This window comes from Corythoichthys intestinalis, chromosome 16 (genome assembly GCF_030265065.1).
Source record: "Corythoichthys intestinalis isolate RoL2023-P3 chromosome 16, ASM3026506v1, whole genome shotgun sequence".
In the NCBI taxonomy this organism is placed as follows: domain Eukaryota; kingdom Metazoa; phylum Chordata; class Actinopteri; order Syngnathiformes; family Syngnathidae; genus Corythoichthys; species Corythoichthys intestinalis.
In genome coordinates, this window is record NC_080410.1 from 52112490 (window position 1) to 52132909 (window position 20420).

The window sequence follows — 20420 nt, forward strand, 5'->3', positions numbered from 1 at the left end:
TTGATCCCCCCCCCCCCCCCCCCCCCCGCCCTGTCCGAGGCTTTTGTGCTGTCTTGCACAATCCTTTTACCAAAACTGTTCATTGGAAAAGAGAAAGAAAACAGCTATTTGAATATTACATAATAAAAATGATGCTTTGTTAATTTTATACTTGATTTTTCTTTTCAGGCATTGCATTAAACTAGATATATAAACAATCTTACCATTTTTTCCCGCCATATCTTTTTGGAGTGGGCCACCACTAACTTGAAGGAGCTGTGGTTGCACCTCTTCCTAAAAAAAAATCAGTGAATAAAGGGGGACATGTTCAAAAGTGCGTCAGAGTAATGGACACTAAAAAGTCTTTAAAAGCTGACCTCAGCAATTATATTCAAATTTCACTTCTGTAGCTGATAGACTGGTGGCACTTCACCCTGCAGTAATGCTTTTGCCTTATCTGTCCAATGGGCAAACTCTTTCCTGTGGCTCACCTAAGTTGAAAAAATACAAAAATAAGTATTCCACATTTTCCAACAAAGAATTAAGGTGCTGTGCACCTACTTTCCTATGAATGCCATATCAACAGTTTCAAAGACTTACCATGCACCCAAGTTTGAAATTGTCCACTAGCAATATACACCACCACTTCCTCAGAGTTGGCATATCAGTCTAACAAAAATTAAAAACAAGTGTAAATAAAGAATAACGACAAGGATATTTTGTAGCCCAATTTGAATGATTCGGTGAACTTCATTTTACAATGGTTAAACTCAAAGAGAGCATCCAGAACAGTGCAAAGAGCATACTACAAATGGATAAATGAATACAAATATAACAGAGGACAAAATTGGACAGTTTAACTCACCTACCAACATGAAGATGCCACAGTCCTTCCCCTATGGCTGTCCCGAAAAACCCTAACGTAAGAATTTAACCGAGTCACTTCCTTCAAGTTTTGAATCAATGAATACACACTTTTACAAATACCTCTATTTCACTTCCAATCCTCTCTTTCCATGTCCCCCTGTTGATTGACTGTCAACGTTTTCTGCAATTGAAAATATCGGTTTATATTAAATACAGTAGTTAAACAATTACAAACGTGTTTCCATGCATAAGAACACCAACCAGTCAGGTTTAAATGATTCATGCAAACAAAACAAGGGCGTAGGTTTGCATAGGGACGGTAGGGACATAACACGACCAACTTTTCAGGATGCTAAAGTTGTCCCCACCAACTTTTGAGCAACCTTATTTGCATTATATTCGTCCCTACCAATGTTGAGACCGGGCCAATGCCCTTGAAACAAAACATTCGCAATTTTAGAGTGGCATTTTAGAATTTTGCTTCAAATGATTGGATGAATCATCTGGAGTGCAATTCTGCTTTAATTGAAGGGGCAAAATAAAAGGATCGACTGGAACATACCTTCAAAACCAAACAAGGCTATTCTGGATCATCATGGAAACGCCATGCCAATATGAATGGTTACTGAATTTCATTAGAGATAACAATAGTTCTCTGATCTCAAGATTGGATCTGTTTTTCTTCCCACAAATAATTGGAATTTGGATCATTTAATTTGTTATGATTTGACTGTTCTTTGAAAATGAACCAATGCTCCAAGTTGTAGTTGTTACTAATCAGCCTTACAGGCAGATGCATGTGTGGGTCACATCCTGTAGGCTTTCACCATGTTGCAACAACATAGGGGTCAGCCACAAATATGGTCCTTCCCTGAAAAATACATAATCTATACACACGGACATATGTTATATAAATACAAACGTACGCAGACACCTACATGAGCCCATACAAGCATTCTGTAGGCTACATAGTTAAAATAATACCCTACACACGCCAAAAAAATACTTTTTTATACCTTTGAATGAGCTACTTGTTAGACAAGTTATAAATATGCATTTCATATCTGCAAAAAAACAAAAACAAAAAGTTACATTTTACTTAATTGTACAAGTGACATTATGTTCTTTAGAGAAACTAAATCCTCAAAATTCACAGTTGATTCCATTTCATTGTTCAGGCCAACGTTCCAAAAGTCAGCACGTGTCAATCAAACTTTCTTTTTTTAGACAATCAACACAATTTCTGGCCTCTTTATATTCAAGATTTGCATAAGCTAATGAGAATGTTGATTGGTTAAATAAACAAAGAGTAAATAATCAATTATGTCCAATTGTTAACTAATATAAGGAATAATAAGCCTATCCAGATTTCCACTGAGCACAACATTTGTCTCAGACATAAAACATACCAGCCGTTCCTGGGCAGGATGAGTTTGAAGCGTCCATGAAGCTCGGCATGGTCTTATATTGTCACCATTGGTCCTGTCTGCACAGTGGGTTTTACAGTGTTCGATGTCTATCAAAAAAAAAGTATTCAGCACAGTCCAAAATCTAAAGTACATTAATATTTATGCTACTTACTTCCATTTGGATCTGTGTGACATCCCTGTATCTGCATGGGAAGACTACCATTTGGGGGTCGTGATTTAGTTTCTTCCCAATGGGGTGGTGATCTTGCAGCTAGTAAAAAAAAAAACAAAATAATGAAAAAATATATAGCTAAGCAGAGTAACAATATCAAGAAAAAATTACAACCTTGTCCTATTTGGATCATGTGACAACATTCAAACTACAAAGGACCAGACAAAACAAATGAAGGCAAAACAACAATACCATACAACAACAAAAACAGCGAGCTGCGAATTGCAGGCATGTACATAATGAAAAATAAGAGTGCAATATAATGAAAACTACACAAAGAAGACTGTTCATTGTGAAAAAAAAATGTAAAAAGCATTAGCAGCATTAGCGAATTCGCTGCTGAATTCATCAGTACGTATTAAACAATATAAGTAGAGCAAAGTCACATGCAGTTAGTAAAGGAAGACATTATTTAAATTACATTAAGTATACTAGATATAAGTACGGTCTTTTCAACTCAGAATAAACACTTCATATTTTCACCGCAAGTCTTGTTTAACTATTTAACATTTTTAAACATGCATACGCTTTTAAAAACTTTTTTTCAGTGCGGCCACTTACCGTGTTTTTTTCGCGAGAGGTGAAATAACGTAACTTGTTTTCGTCGCAAGGGTTGACGACATTTCCGGTCTGAGGGGACTGAGAGCTGCGGTGTTGCGTCATTTCCTGTCTGCGGGATGGGTACTGAGAAGAGCGGCGCAGGGTACTGAGAGAGGCGGGCTGCAGCCAGACTCCTCTCGAAAAAAGGGACCCAACTTGGCCATTGTGAACAGTTTTCTCTTTGAAATATAAAGGCAACATCAAAGGCATGCAAATTCGGCCAAAATAGGCTTAGGTGTTAAAGGGTTAAGATTAAATTGTCAAACTTTTTGCTTAAAATAAGTCTTAATATTATTTTCAGCCAGCTGTTTTTCTTATTTCAAGAAATCTAAGTAAGTAAAATTGACTTGAAGCACAGTAGCAGATGCAAAATTAGTAGTGTGTTCCCTACCTCCACAATATTGACGTCTTTTTACATTACTTCTACGTTGAAATATCCCTTGTCTTCGAAGGGGGCGGGGGAGGCGGCATGTTGTATTTCTGTCGGGCTGTGAATGTGTGTGTGTGTGTGTGGGGGGGGTGAAGTCATGAGCCAATCAAACGTGTGTGTGAGGGGAAAAAATTGACTGGCACATTCAGTGAGTGAAAAGGGGTCAATGTAAGTCTGAACATAATGAAAGTACTGTAATTCACTTAATAATGGTCGGATCAATTCTATCCTCACAACATATAGGAAGACGATCTTAAATGACCTATATAACGGAAGTCATACTGCAAATAAGGTTGCTTAAAAGTTGGTGGGGATAATTTCAGCATCCTGAAAAGTTGGTAGTGTTATGTCCCCACCATCCCTATGCAAACCTACGCCCTTGGAAAAAACACAAAAGATAATGGGAAAAAAATAAAATCATTATCATTTTACACAAAACTCCAAAAATGGGCCGGCGCAAAAGTATTGCCACCCTTTAAAAAATCGTGTGATTTCTGTGAATAACAGCACCAGCTAATTACCTGTGGCACATAACAGGTGGTGGCAATAACTAAATCAAACTTGCAGCCAGTTAAAATGGATTAAAGTTGACTCAACTTTGTGTGTACCGCATTGAGCATGGAGAAAAGAAAGAAGACCAAAGACTTGTCTGAGGACTTGAGGAGCAAATGTGTGAGGAAGCATCAGCAATTTCAAGGCTACAAGTCCATCTTCAAAGACCTGAATGTTCCTGTGTCTACCGTACGCAGTGTAATCAATAAGTTTAAAGCCCACAGCACTGTGGCTAACCTCCCTACATGTGGACGGAAAAGAAAAATTGACGAGAGATTTAAATGTATGATTGTGTGGATGGTGGATAAAGAACCTCGAGTAACAGGTGCATCGAAGAGGTGGTGGTGGTGGGGGGGGGGGGGGGGGGGGGGGGTCATTCCCATCACCATACGTGACTGTAGGTATGACACACTTATCTTTGTACTCCTCACCTGGTCCCAACCACACATGCTCGAGACCATCGGAACCAAACATATTAATCTTTGTCTCATCAGACCATAGGACATGGTTCCAGTAATCCATGTGCTTTGTTGACATGTCTTTAGCAAACTGTTTGTGGGCTTTCTTGTGTACCGTCTTTAGAAGAGGATTCCTCTTGGGGTGACAGCCATGCACACCAGTGCGGCGTATGGTCTGAGCACTAACAGGCTGACCCCCACCTCTTCAATCTCTGCAGCAATGCTGATAGCACTTCTCTAACGAGTCACATGAGATTTTGGAGGGAAAATGACAAGCAGTACTCAATTTGGACATTTAGGGATGTAGTTTCTAAGGGGTGTACTCACTTTTGTTGCCAGGGGTTTAGATATGAATGGCTATATTTTGAGGGGAAAATAAATGAACTCTATTATATAAGCAGCACACAGACTACTTTTCATTGTGTCAAAGTGTCATTTTGTCAGTGTTGTCCCATGAAAAGATATACTTAAATATCTGCAGAAATGCCAGGGGTGTACTCACTTTTGTCATACACTGTATGTCGCAGTTGGGTATATTTCATTTTATTTTATTTTTTTAACTCATTGAATCTGTTCTTCTTTTACCAGTGTGTCTTTTCAGAGACAAATATCTGTACTTTGCTGAGGTATAGCCCTTGAGTAGTTCTACCGCCTCCAAAATTTGTGCTCACGGAAGCCAACAGGCACTCTTTCGTTTTGGCCGAAGCGTTCAATCCCGTGATGAGCCAACGTTGAACCGAGCCGACGTTCTTTCTCGGGGTGCCAAAGCCCGAGCGCCGCCGCCGCGGGCCTGCCTTGGGGCCATGTCGGATTTATTTGGAAGACACCCCGGCGCCGGATGCAGAGGAGACACCAGCTGCACTCGCTATGTTCCAGGAATATGAATTGCTTTTTAGTTTGTTTGAATCTTTTAGTTGTTGCCCTTCAAAAAGAGTTGCTTTGGAGTTTATCAGCAGGGTCACACATTGAAACCACGGCCCATTTTTATCCCTTTTGACAAGCAATATTTGAACTTTTTAGTAGTGCGGTTTCCAGTTTAGGGTCACAGATGAGCTTGAAACTATTTTCACAGTTAGAGGACACTATTTAAACTCTATAAGGGAGGGCCAGAGTCGAAACTGAAAAGGGTGGCCATTTCCACCACACCAAAACAAAGGGCATTTAGAGAAGAAATAAAACATGCAATGTCCAACTGAAGCGTACTGCGCACTTTTATTTTGCGATAATATAAGCGTGCATCTGTATGTGTCAATTTTTGGTCAACTGACTGTTTTGTGAAGCAGAAGTTTGTATGCATGTAAATATAAATTTAAAAAAAAAAAAAAAAACTAATGTAGCACAGCATAACAAGTCACCTCTCGTCCATCGGCTAAGTCGCTCCCTCCCTACTAAATGGGGAGCGAACTGGAGTATATTAAAAAAATGCATAAGGGAAAATTAAAACACGAAAAGTGCCCCATTTCACATAGGTACGGTGGCCGAGAGGTGTCGGGCGGAATCCCATCAACGACTCGTTTCCTTCTTTCCCCCCACCGTTTTTATATTATTATTTTATATGCACGAGAGCTGCCAGATCTGCCAAAATGAACATGAAGTTTGATTATTATTTTTTGTAAACAATGTCATCAGATAGACAAAACATAAAATTATGTGCAAATGCCAGCATCTTCAAATCATGAAAATAATAACAACGATTACAACACTTCCATAATTCTATATAAAGCTTTTAACAACACATTACCCGCAAAGTTACAAACACATTTGACCATTTGTGAAAGAGCTCACAATTTAAGAGCTTACGGGGAGTTCGTACTTCCTAGATTTAGAACGACTCGTAAGAGCTTCTGTGTGTCCGTACGAGGCGTTAAATTATGGAACAATCTGAGTTCATCACTAAGAGAGTTTAAAAATATTGACATATTTAAATTTCATTATAAACAATTAATTTGGTCTAAGTATATTCAGGGAGGTATTGTATGTGTCGGTCTTTTTACCATACTGGTATGGTATATAATACGCAATATAAGTGTGTGTGTATTTGTATATATTTACACACACATTTTATATATATATATATATATATATATATATGTATATTGTAAAAGGCCAATATCGTTTTTGTGTATTTTATATTTGTGAACTATCTTTTCTATTTTGTAAATTGTTTATGGATTTTGGCCCTGCGCTGCGCGTATTTAAACGACGTAACATCCGGTTGCCAATTAGCAGACAGCTGCGTCTTGTCAACGCAGGAGCCGGTAAGCACGCTTCCTTGTTGAGTTAAATATCTATCCTTTGCTTTTAACATCTAACACATGCAAACTGTTACTTGATTTGGCCAGCTGATGTCTGCTCGCTGGTCTTGAAGCAGCTTCCGTGTTCGGGTTGATTTGCACGCCTCGGAGAGCGCAGCGAGGTATTTTATTTGTTTGGAATTGTTTGATGTCTGATAACTGATCACTGTGAAATGTTAATCGTTTTGTATTGAATTTTAGTTTCACGGTGTCGTAAGGACGTTTGGAAAATAAAGAAACCTTGCACATCAGTCGATCTCACGTCGTCATTCCGAGGGGCCTATATATATACACATATTTTGGTTTTGCTGTTCTTGTTTTCTCTCTTTTTGACTGAGGGAATCAATATTGAGGGTTCGGCCCTCCTGTTACATGTGTCGGAGAAAGATGTATTCTATGTAACTAAACAGAAACAGGTTGCAGGAAAATAGGTTATTTATTTTGATGATAATTGAGAAATCGGGGTGGGATTTAATACGTTTTCTTCGTCCCACTCCCTTTCAGGCATTTTGTTTTGTTTTGTGTCTTTTTTTTGTCTCTGTTGTTTCTTGAAAGCAAAGATCTGTATTTGTGAAGATGAATGGCACTGCCTGAAATGAAATTAAATTAAATAAATAAAGAAAGAAATAACAGCCTATATCTTACTAACTTTCTGGGTCTCGTCTTCATTCCATGGCCGGTAGTCTAGGCACATTGTTTGCATCCTGATTAGCGTCTGGCTAATACATGTTAGGTCCAACATAAAATTCCAAGCTCCTCTTCTTCCTCCAACTCTTCAAAAACTTGGATCTCCTCCCTTGCGCTCGATCTATCGCTTATATTGCTGTTTGAATCATTGTTTGAAGGGCTTTGTACGGCGGCCGTATGGAGCGCTGCCATCGCTGGTCTCGGTGTGACGTATCACTTCCGGGTTCGTCCCCTTTCAGGCTTGAACTTCGGAAATGCAATTATCTTGTCAAATATACAACATATAAATTATTTTTCTCATGTTTTATTTGTTGGACAATGTTTATTTACTTTAATTGTGACCCTATTTGGCATGTTATGAAATTACTTCTCATTTGGTCTTTAAAGGACAGCACGTCACAGTGACCATTAAAAGCTGATTAAGATTCTGAGCACAGCCGCCACCACGCTCGTGCTGATGTCAGTGATTCAGGATTGAAATTTTAAGGTGGGGTGAAAAAATATATTGCAACGCGACTATTCACCGCGGGCTTGTCTGTCCGCCCAACAGTAAACAGATTCGTGTTCTTTAGATGGGAAATCCTGCATCCTATTACTCAAGCTGACAAAGCACAAGAAAGCAGTTTTATGATCTCCTCCTCCACAGAGAATGAATTCCAACAGGAGAACAAACTTTGATACTTGTATTATCTACACTGCTGGGCAAAATTATTGGCACCCTTGCAATTCTGTCGGATAATGCTCAATTTCTCCCAGAAAATGATTGCAATTACAAATGCTTTGATAGTAATATCTTTAATTAATTTTGCTTTAATGAAAAAACACAAAAGAGAATGGAAATAAAATTCAATCATTATCATTTTACTCAAAACTCCAAAACTGGGCCGGACAAAAGTATTGGCACCCTCAGCCTAATACTTGCTAGCACAACCTTTAGACAGAATAACTGCCGGTAAATTCCGGTATCCATCAATGAGTTTTTTACATTACTCTGCTGGAATTTTAGACCATTCTTCTTGGCCAGCTGCTCCAGGTCTCAGATTTGAAGGGTGCCATTTTCAGATCTCTCTACAGGTGTTCTAAGGGATTCAGGTCTGGCCACTTTAGAAGTCTCCAGTGCTTTCTCTCAAACTATTTTCTAGTGCTTTTAGGTCATTGTCCTGCTGGAAGACCCATGACCTCTGAGGGAGACCCAGCTTTCTCACATTATGCTGCAAAATTTGTTGGTAGTCTTCCGACTTGATAATGCCATGCACACACAGTCCAGTGCCAGAGGCAGCAAAGCAACCCCAAAACATCAGGGAACCTCTGCCATGTTTGACTGTGGGGACTGTGTTCTTTTCTTTGAAGGCCTCGTTTTTTCCCCTGTAAACTCTATGTTGATGCCTTTTCCCAAAAAGCTCTACTTTTGTCTCATCTGACCAGAGAACACTCTTCCAAAGTGTTTTTGGCTTTCTCAGGTAAGTTTTGGCAAACTCCAGCCTGGCTTTTCTATGTCTCTGGGTCAGAAGTGGGGTCTTCCTGGGTAGGGTCCCTTTTCATTCAGACGCCGACGGATAGTACGGGTTGACACTGTTGTTCCCTCAGAATGCGGGACAGCTTGAACTTGTTCGGATGTTAGTCGAGGTTCTTTATCCACCATCTTTCGTTGAAATCTCTCGTCAGTTTTTCATTTTCCATCCATATCTAGGGAGGTTAGCCACAGTGCTGTGGGCTTTACACTTATTGATGACACCGCGCACGGTAGACACAGGAACATTCAGGTCTTTGGAGATGGACTTATAGCCTTGAGATTGCTCACAATTTTGCTCCTCAGACAGTTCTTCGGTCTTCTTTCTTTTCTCCATGCTCAAAGTGGTATACACATAACAAAGGTTGAGTCAACTTTAATCCATTTTAACTGGCTGCAAGTGTGATTTAGTTATTGCCATTACCTGTTATGTGGGACAGGTGCTTTTACTAACACAAATTACAGTAGCATCACATGATTTTTCATAGGGTGCCAGTACTTTTGTCCAGCCCATTTTTGGAGTTTTGTGTAAAATGGTAATGCTTTTTTCCTCCATTCTCTGATGTTTTTCATTGAAAGCAAAATAAATGACGATATTACTACCAAAACATTTGTCATTGCAATCAGTTTCTGGGAGAAACTGAGTATTATCTGACAGAATTGCAGGGGTGCCAATACTTTTGGCCAGCAGTGTCCATGACTCACTGGCTGCAATGGATGTCCAATCAATTTGAATTAGCAGAAATTGCAGTGATCATTTGCTTTACCCGTCAACAGCAGGCAGTGAGTTCAATTATGAAATAACACGAAAGCAGTTACAACAGTAGTTTTCAGAGTTGCAAGGGGTTTTAAAAAAACTGTTTCGTGTTCAATCTCCAACTTTTCCACACTATATTTGAAGAATATCATTAAGTTGAATAAGCACTGTGCTCATGTTCAAATCGTGCATCATTTCCTGCGGCTTACAATGATATAAAGTTCTCTGCTGGTAATTTGAGAGCTAAATGTTTCCAGTGAATAGCCGGTGCTTTTTAAGTGTGAGCGTCCAAGGCATCATCTGCACATGTGCTGCGCTAATAAAGAAACAGAAGCCAGCAATTGAATCTGCCAGCTGCAGTCAAGCTGGTGCTTTATTTTGCAACGTGAGCAAACAAGTGAAGCACAAAATAACATGAAAAACAACATTATAGAATAGAATGCACTTGTGGCACTGTTCACGAAGAACTCGCTCACCTCATGGCTCCAATCCTTCCATTTGTTTTTTTTGTTTTTTTCTTTAGTTTGCTTGAACATGATTAACTTGTCACACATTAACAACTTAACCATGCTTGTGTGTGGTGTGCTTTTTCAAGGTCCTCTGTAATGCTCCAAAAATTGGGACCTTTAATATACTGTAGTTCAAGACTTGAAAATGATTTCTAGAGAAAGGTAAAACAATTCTCCTTAACAACAGAGCTAGAGGATGACAACATCACGTTTAGGCATTGTTTGTCTCTTTGTACTGTGTTTTTCGGACGATGAGTCGCTCTGGGGTATGAGGGCTGAATTTTACTTCTGCGTTGCAGAGACGGCGGAGCGACGACCGTACGTCGTCATTGAGCATTCAAAGTTCTGCGTCAAGGGAACGGGTGGCTTTGTAATTCAGCGCCAATCCACTAGAGGGGTGTGGCTTTGTCTTTGTACAGTTGTGGGGGACTCATCTCGTATTCTTTATATTTTCTCATGTCATTGACAGCAATAGCAACAGAGATGGAACGTGTGTATTTGCAGCTAATCAGTTTTACACAACATATGTTGTGAATACAAATGTTGAAGCATAGGCTACGCAGAAGACATTTGCGAAAGTTTGAAAACGGAGGTGTCGTCGTGCCAAACCCGAAACGACGTTTGATGTTTACGTAACGAAACGTATGACGCGTAGTCAGGATTTTTGGGAGCTGCACGTCAGGCTACGGTGCAGGGTTGTAAGCCGGATCTGCGCTTAAAAAAAAAAAAGTAACAGAACCTTTCACAATTTCTCACATTGCATAAAATCACCAAATGTGATCTGATCCTTGTCAAAATCACATAGATGAAAATACAGTGTCTGCCTCAACTAAAACCACCCATTTACAGGTTTTCATATTTTAATGAGGATAGCAAGCAAGCGGATTGGTGATTTGTACAAAGCTTGGAAAGGACACAAAACCATCTCTAAAAGTCTGGATGTTCATCAATTGACAGTCAGACAAGTTGTCTACAAATGGAGAGAGTTTGGCACTTGCTTCTCCCCCAACGAGTGGCCGTCCACAAAAGTTCAGCTCAGAATACTCAGAGGTAAAAAGGAACCCTCGAGTGTCTGCTAAAGACTTACAGAAATCACTGGCACAGTCCAGTCTCAGTGCACACATCAACTATATGGCCAAGAATGATGTTCATAGGAGAACTCCACGGAGGAAGCCACTGCTGTCTAAAAAACATAATGTAATGTTCGCAAAAAGGCACTTGGACACTCCACAGATGTTTTGGCAAAATATTTTGTGGACTAATGAAACCAAAGTTGAACAGTGTGGGAGTACACACAACGTCAAGTGTGAGGGAAAAATGGAACAGCTCGCCAACATCAACATTTTATTGCCACCGTGAAGCACGGTGGAGGGAGCATCATGAATAGGGGCGGTTTTGCTCCCTCAGGGCCTGGACAACTTGCATTCAATAATGGAAGAATGAATTCAAAAGTTTTGAAAGACAGCCTGAGGCCGTCTGTCAGACAGTTGAAGCTAAAAAGAGGATAGATGCTGCAGCAAGACAACGACCCAAAACACAGAACTAAATCAATTTCGAAAGGTTTCAGAAGAACAAAATACACGTTCTGGAGTGGCCAAGTCAAAGTCCAAACTTGAACCCCATTGAGATGCTGTGGCATGACCTAAAGACAGCGATTCATGCCAGACATCCCAGGAATCTGACTGAACTACAGCAGTATTGTAGAGAAGAATGGGCCAAGATAGACGTGCCAGACTGATCTGCAGCTACAGGAGGCCACTGGTTGAAGTTATTTCTGCCAAAGGGACGGGGCCACAAAATATTAAATATGACGTTTCGCTTGCTTATTTTTCCCCATTCTGTCATTGTTTGCATTCTATCCTCAACTATTGGTCAAAATATGTACTAAATATGACAAAATATTGCCATTAATTTAACATTTTATGTGTTTCTAACAACATATTTTAGTACAAGAGTACAATGTGGTTTATTAGAGCCTACATGTCTTTAAAATCGAGGATCCCTTTAAGCTACTGGTCCAATTGTTTCATTAGCTGCCAGTTAATTAGATATACATTATAGTTTGTTGTTATGTGATCACTGCCGTTTAGTTATGACACTGTGCCTGTGCATTACATTTGAGTCAATGACATGCCATTATTTGTCGTTGTTTGTAGAAGTGATTGTAAGCATGTTCTTTCTTAAAATTTGCCCTTTACAAATGTAATCTCCCTGTTGCGTGAGCGCCACACTACTGAGCCGACATGTCATTTTGTTTGGATGGTCACTTTAATATTTCATGTACGATTCGCGCATACGAGTTCGCACCACCGGCCAAAACTATGAGGAGAAAAAAAACTTATCGTCCGAAAAAGTTGGTATATCCTACTTGTTATAATAAATGAGTGCGCATGTGTGTCCCCACTTTGCCGTCATAAGTCATGGGAGTGTATCCATTTTAGTGATGCAATAAGTTTCAAGGAGGAATCAGTTATCCAACAATGGCGTACCGCACGCATGCTATTTTTAGACCGTGACGTCGCATTGTAAAGCGGAAGTAAAGCAGAAGAGGGACATTATAGACCCGCCCTCACATCGAAGCAATGTTAATTGTGCTACTTTTCTCCAGTAATCTTTCAAAAACAAACATGCTGATCACTAGGGTTGGGCATCGTTTGAAATGGAACGATTCCGGTTCAGATTTTCCAATTCCACGTTTCGATTCCGGTTCTGAACGATTCCCGTTTCCGATTCTTTGAAGAGGCAGGGGGGGAAAAAAATGCAGGGTCCAAAAAATTTGATGAAAGTCGACCGATATATCGGGCCGATAGACTGACTTTTTTCAAGATCGCTCGATATCAACCGATTTAATAATGGTTATGTTTACTGTTTGGGTGATGACCTTTCTTATAAAAGTTGACTGATATATCGGGCCATTAGATGGACTTTTTTCAAGATTTGCCGATATTAACCGATATAAGTAGGGTTGGGCATCGTTTGAAATGGGACGATTCCGGTTCCGAACGATTCCCGATTCCGATTCTTTTAAGAGGCAGGGTCAAAAAAAAAAAAAATGCAGGGTCCAAAAAATTGCCCAAAAAAAAGTCTTAACTTCTCGACGTTTTTTTTAAATTAAATGAACTTCTCTCACAGGGTTAATTAGAACTTGTATATAAATATCAGTCTTTAAACTTGAGCAATTTTTTTCCGCTCGGCGGTCAGAGCATCGAAACAAGGAATTGAAATTTAAAAATTCGAATCATTCCGGGAGCATCTGAGTGTTAGAACCGGTTCCCATCGATGCTCGATTCCCGATGCCCAACCCAACTGATCACGCATTGCTTTTTTGGAACTTATGGAAACGACACTAGACATTAAGGATGTTTTCTTCATACGTTTCCCGAAACCAAAAACTAGGAGGACAAAATGTGAAGAATGAATCAACTTGCGCGGACCTTTTAACGCCAGCGAGGTGAAGCCAGGGTGAAGCCATTCACATTTCATATGCAGTAAACATTTTGTTGGGTTGGCATGCTCCTTCAGAGGACAAGGAGGTAAGCCATTTTGATATTTTGAACTTATTTTTTAGCGTTACGTTGTGCCGTACTTCTTCATCTGATAGTGAATGACCTGAAAAGAATTAAAATGGTATTTGACTGCCAGTTACCTTTTCTGTTGTAAAAAAAAAAAACAACTTTAGTAAGGGGGAAGTGTAAATAAATTATAGAATTAAGATTTGTTATCAATGAAAAAAATAAAAGTGTTCGTTGGCTGTCACTGAGTAGCATTTGCGATCGCTACACAAAGCTAACTAAATTACCCCCAAGAACGGTCAGAGACGTAGGACAACCAGAGGATATAATATATAAAAAAGACAGGGCTGGTGGTAAAGGATAGCTTGTTAAAACAGGAGAATGTCATTGTCAGTCGCATCGATAAAAAAAGCTAAGGCTATGCTTAGGTCGGCTCGTTTTTTTCGTCTTTTTCAGCCTTCGACACTCAAGCCATCTCTTTAACTGAACATTTTTATGTTTTTCCGCATCTTTGCCAGCGAATTTGGCACCAGGGACATCATTTTCGGAGAGAATTGATAGGTTTAACTCTGTAAACATCTCCTTCGTACGCGATTTCCATTCATTTCCTATTAGGGAAAAACGGTGGCGTATCCCCCCTTAGCAACAGTAGCTAATGTCATGAATATTAATGAGCGGAAGTGACGTGTTGCTTGCGGTACGCCATTGCTCCAATACAGACCAATCTTCAGAAAGACTTTTTTTTTTTGGTGGCAACAAAAAAAAACATACATCACACTAAAAAAGCCAAATTCCACAGTGAAGCTTGATTTTTCCATCTCCTGCAGCGCAACTAAAACAATAAATAGGCTTCCTCTGGTATGTATTTCTGTACACGTATCATTTTCTACATGAGCACACAGCTCTTGGCCCGGTCCTTCCTCAGGACGGGAGCTCGGTCCGCGGGCTCAGTCCGACTCAGGGGCGGGGGCAGCTGCGACACGCACTTGAGCCCCCGGCGCGAGGCGCTGCGCTTGAGCGGTGGCCGTCGCACGGACGCCAGCGTGGTGACGTGGAAGACGTCCCGCACGCTGTTCTCAGATACTTTGGACGTGCATTCGGCGTAGGCCACCGCTCCCATCTGCCGGGCGATGGTGCTGCCCTAAAAAACAAACAGAACACGATAACATTTTTAGGGAAATAAGAATTCATATTACAAAACCAAGTAGTTTTTCCTTATTAAAAAAGTTTTAGTGGCAGCCTTAAAGTGCCTGTGACAGCATAAAAAAATCTTAAATAGCATTACTATGTGAATTAAAATCATATTTTGAGACGATTCGACTATATAAAACTAGGGTTGTTCCGATCATGTTTTTTTGCACCCTTGCTCCGATCGTTTTAGTTTGAGTATCCGCCGATCCCGATATTTCCCGATCCGATTGTTTTTTTTTTTTTTTTGTTGCTCCTGATTCAATTCCAATCATTCCCGATCATATACATTTTGGCAATGCATTAAGAAAAAAATGAATAAAACTCGGACGAATATATACATTCAACATAAAGTACATAAGTACTGTATTTGTTTATTATGACAATAAATCCTCAAGATGGCATTTACATTATTAACATTCATTCTGTGAGAGGGATCCACGGATAGAAAGACTTGTGACTTTGTATATTGTGACTAAATATTGCCATCTAGTGTATTTGTTGAGCTTTCAGTAAATGATACTGTAGCCATGCCCAAATGCATGATGGGAAGTGGAACCATGACTGTGCTTAGTGCTACCAATTGATATATCTTCTCTGCATTGGAAAATAACATAAGGTGTTAAGTAAAAGATCAATTGCTACCTTGCTTCCCCACATTGCTTCCCATGATATTTCTAATCGTATGGAGAGGGATTGTAAGGCTTTAGCTAATTAAAAAAAGGCTCCAAAGGCTGCCAAAATTCACTCTACTCATTATACACTGCCATTTATCTCTCTATATAGGTAAAACGGCACCGTTACAGATTGAGCGCGACAAACGTGAGTGAGTCGTGCAGCGCGTGCATTAATTGCGTTAAATATTTTAACGTGATACATTTTTTAAAAAATTGATTACCGCCATTATTGGGATAAATTTGATAACCCTACCTTAAGCCTAAACTAAAGACTCTGGATGAGTGTAACATATTATGTCTGTAACTTTAAATACAATTAGAAAACGATTAAATTAAAAAAAAAAAAAAAAAAAATATATATATATATATATATATATATATATATATATAGATAGTGTAAAGCGCTTTGAGCGCCTTGAAAGGTGGAAAAGCGCTATATAAGTATAACAAAGGCATGGCCGATATTTTTTTGCTGATTCCGATACTTTGAAAATGACATGATCGGGCCCGATCGATCGGCATCCTGATCGATCGGGACATCTCTATATAAAACAATTTGGTAAAGCACAGATGACGAGAAATTAGTCTTTTAATTTGATGTTTAGCCTCGCCTGTCATTATAGTGCTCTAACGTCCCCAGCCGGAGGATGACGTTTGAGGGTCACAATTTCAGCTTATTTAAAATTCTGCCCATTGAGGGGGAAGATTCAAAATGAGGAAAATGAAGAAATAAATCGATCGCTTCCACACACATCCAACCGGTCCATTTCATTCAGGAGCATAAAATACCGCGTGTAATATGAAATAAACATGCTTTTTGCTGTCATAGGTTATGTTTAGCGACACCTAAAACTGGAATATTTGACTTCTTTCTTGTTTTTATTTTAAGGTTTGTGCAGAACATTTTGAGAGAATGACTCTGAAACAGGCTTCTAGTGATTGGCCATTAATAATCATCGCATCGAGGGCGGAGGACGCAACACTCCCAAAAACGGGAAAGCCCAAACGCCTGGAGCCGCCTTTTGCGGTCAAGCTATTTACCATGAAGGAATCCGACCTTCTGCCGGAATCGCGCCAGCCGAACCGCTGGACCCGCCCTGGCGCAGCTCCAACAACCCGGGCTGGCAAGACTCCGACAATCCGTCCAGAAGGGCAAACTCCATGCGTTCACCTTATTCTTAACCCTTTGTACTGACTCCATTCTGAAAGGTTTAAAGAAGGCTCACCGAAAACAAGTTGACAATTTATTCAGGCCGACAGCGATCAAAACGGCAAGGTGAAACAGAAACACTCAGGCGGGGAGGCAAGGTCACCTTACCACACGTCAACAAAAGGTTCCCGAGAAAAATGACAACGGTTAGTTAAACATTCAGTCTTTTGAAGACTCTCACGGGACGGGCTGTGGGCAGGAAGGAGGGTGTGTTCAGGATTATTGTCTGTTTGTGGATTGGACAGGAGGATTCGGGAGTTACTGTTGTCCAGGCAACGAGGGTTGTGGATTTTGCCACCTCAGCGTCAAAGGGGCTCTTGGAGTTTTGTCAGTTGTGTTATCAGTTGGATATCGGGCCTTCTCCGATATTTCTTGTGTTGGGACAGGACGTCCCGCCATTTGTCCGGAAGAACTGATTGCGGGAGTTGGTGCGTCAATCTTGCTCAGTACGATGCACGCGCTGGGCTTCCGTGTTTATCTCTTATGCCCTATAGTCTGCTTGTTTTCCTTAAACTATAGTGTAAGTGCTATTTATTCAATATCGGGTGTGTTAGAGTAAAAAAAAACAGTCAAACAGTAAATACGAGAAACGATACTATTCCCTGATTGATTATATTAGGGGGGTTAGAATAATGCAAACCAGTAGACCTTTTCTTGTAGGCACCGTCTATCTCCTAAACTATCTCCTTCAACCTTCCACTCGAATTAACGCCGCTCATCTGTTTGAATTGAATTTAAAACTCCTGAACACGGTGACCTCTTTCCATCCTCTCCCGTTCTGCTTTCTGTGACCATCGACAGCATTTCCCACAAATCCCACGCTGAGGCTTTTCATCTGCACGCCTTTGATTTTTTTTTTAATCGCGCAACGATCCGCACGTGAGACGCATCCTGTGTCCTCCGTAGGTGGGAGAAACAAAGGTGATGTGAAAACAGTGGGATCTGAGGGAGATTACAGAGCAAAGACGCCAGGTTCAAGCCGTGTTCAGTCGACCTGGCACCGATTTGAGATCAGCAAGAGGCTTACAGAGCTGGGTAGAGTAGCCCAAAATTTGACTCAGGTAAGAGTAGCGCTGCTTCTAAATAATATTACTCGAGTAAAAGTAGTCATCCAAAAATTGTACTTAAGTAAAAAGAATAACAACGGGAGTAACTGATTACGATGTTAATTTTTTTTTAAACAATGGTGTTTTTTTCCTCAGCATAAAGTTATGTATATGAACTGTTATTATATACTGTAGTATAAAAACCTATTACATAACCACATTAAAGTGCCTATGACAGCAAAAAGCATGTTTATTTCATTTTCACGCGGTATTTTATGCTCCTCAATGAAATGGACCGCTGGGATGTGTGTGGAAGCGATTGATTTATATATTCTTTTTTTTTTAATCCCGCGCCATGAAAATGAGTGAATTCCTGGATTGAGGAAAAATGCGAACGTGACATCAGTGGGATGTTCATCTTCAGTATACAGCCAATACTACAGTATGCATAACGGATTCACCTGATTTTGCGGATTATTTCATTTTTCGTTTCACGCCAGCCAAATGTGCGGCAGGCTTTTGTTGCTGCACCAGGGAGTGGCGTGTGAGCCTGTTTGGGTTTCAAAAAGTTCCCGTTCACCCTCGAAGAATGGCCAAAACAAGTGTGGGATGATTGGACTTACAAGGAAGTGAGTAAACATCGTAATTTGTATTATGTCAAATACTGGGATCATGGCACCCGTTTTAATACGGAGGTGGCCTGCATTTTGTGGCTGACAATGCTCCTTGTCACTGAGGATGCCACTCGGCTGACAATTGGCGACTTGTCGCACAACCCTCTCAGTCCATCGTGTGCCTGCCGGGAGAGCGCTATACTCAGCTTATTTCCCTCTTCGTGTGCCCGGTGTTGTCCAATTTTCCACTCCATCAGAAATTGCAACTTTGTGTTAAAAATGGCAGTGAATACAGCGATTAAAAACTAAACACTACAAATTTTCTTTAAATGAAGGACTATTTACTTACGTTTGATCATGGACGAACATGTAGGAAAGTTCTCCTCAGACACATCCAGCCATGTTAGCTGCACAACAACTGCACGCCGCTCTCTCACTGGTTACGTCTTCGCCGTGTAGCGGGGAACGACGAGTTGTAACTTGCCTGCCCCTACGGCGGGTTGCCGATTGGCCAAGACTATTGACAACCCTGCCGCCGTGTGACATGATCCGAGGTGATTTTGTGTGATTCTTCGCTGCGAAGACTTTGAAACATCACACAGTTTGGGTCAGCTTGTCAGCTAGCTTTCACGCCTCCTGGTTTGTTTACGCTCTCCGAAGCCGGGGCAGGGAAAGGACAAAAGCCGTTCGGGAAGTGCGACAGTAAAGGTGAAGTCGACCGTTTTGATCATTATGGAGTAATTTTGCCATGTCGTACTGAATAAATGCATTTTTAATATTTCATATTCCACTTAGCATGAGACAAGAGGATTTTTGGACAATTTTGAAACTAATGTAGGAAAAATTAAAAGCTGCGGGCAGGGGCGGGTGCTTGCATCAATAATCGATTTATAATCGAATCGTCGCCTCTGAATCGTAATCGTAATGGAATCGTTAGGTGCCCCACGATTCCCACCTCTACTTATAATACATGTTTATGGATAGTTATTTTGAGATTTAGGGGGAATTTAGGAGGCGTAAAGGCTTACTTCTGATTTACGCAGAATTTCAGGTTACGTCGCCAGCGTAAAAACAAAACTCGGTCGTAACCCGGGGACAGTTTTGTCAGTAACACGTTACTAATTAATTTTTAATTTCATCATGTGCATTTTTCTAAACCAGTAATCGGACTAAAGTTAGTTTCCTTAGTGTCTGTGCGTTACTATTTTATTATTGCCTCATAATTTATGTAGAATGAAGAAATTTGTAGTCATGTACAAGAGCATTTTCTAATAGAAAATGCAAGAAAAGTTCACGGTACGTGTTTCCATGGTAACACCTACTTCCTACTTCCTGTTTTGGTCATGCTTAATGTTGTGTGACTGAGAAAGGCCTGGGCCAGGCGGGTGCACATTCGAGCTGAGTGTTGAGATGTGCGAGGGAATGTTGATCTGTGTACATCCATGAATGAACATGAGTATTTTTCATTCATTCTGGAGGGTATCAGGCAGCATTAGGTTGGATTCCCTACCTGTGTGGCCGTTTCATAGCTTTGCCGTTGCAATGACAGGCAGTCATCGCTCCAAGTTGGCAAGCATTATTTACATCGTATTCGTGTTGCACATTCATGCCGTGAGGTAATGTGTTCCTTTAGCATCTTAGGGATGTGTTGTAAGTCCGATTTAGTGTAAAGTCCTTAGTTGCCACCACATTTTGTCGCCAAATTAACCGCGTGTGTGTACGGCGTAGGTCCTTTTTTTTTTTTTTTTTTTTTTAAATAACCTGTCCTGTTCAGCTGTTTGACATGGAGAATGGAAGTCTAAGTGTCAGGTTGATCTGAACAGTTTTAATGTTTCATTGTTAGAGTATGGCATACTCCCATTGTGATCATTCAACAGATCTCATTTATT

The 20420-nt window shown here is 40.4% G+C and overlaps 1 protein-coding gene and 1 long non-coding RNA gene across 7 annotated transcripts in view; both read right to left on the reverse strand.

Moving 5' to 3' along the window:
* On the reverse strand, positions 1 to 3214 carry LOC130931674 (uncharacterized). 6 transcript variants are annotated; one of them, XR_009067285.1, is made up of 10 exons: positions 3049 to 3214; positions 2602 to 2635; positions 2428 to 2526; positions 2256 to 2332; positions 967 to 1027; positions 845 to 896; positions 580 to 648; positions 357 to 470; positions 204 to 273; positions 1 to 75 (listed from the first exon to the last, which is right to left on the reverse strand). It is a non-coding gene; the product is annotated as an uncharacterized LOC130931674 (long non-coding RNA). The 6 variants fall into 6 exon arrangements; XR_009067281.1 differs by having other exon boundaries at positions 2256 to 2362; positions 3049 to 3213; XR_009067283.1 differs by lacking the exon at positions 2602 to 2635 and having other exon boundaries at positions 3049 to 3213.
* Positions 3215 to 10116: 6902 nt separating this feature from the next.
* rnd2 (Rho family GTPase 2) overlaps positions 10117 to 20420 on the reverse strand; it is a 75720-nt gene continuing 65416 nt past the window's right edge. The window contains exon 5 of the mRNA XM_057817388.1: positions 10117 to 14937. Coding sequence (XP_057673371.1) covers positions 14683 to 14937 — 255 coding nt within the window. The 3' untranslated portion in view covers positions 10117 to 14682. The remainder of the gene's footprint in view (positions 14938 to 20420) is intronic.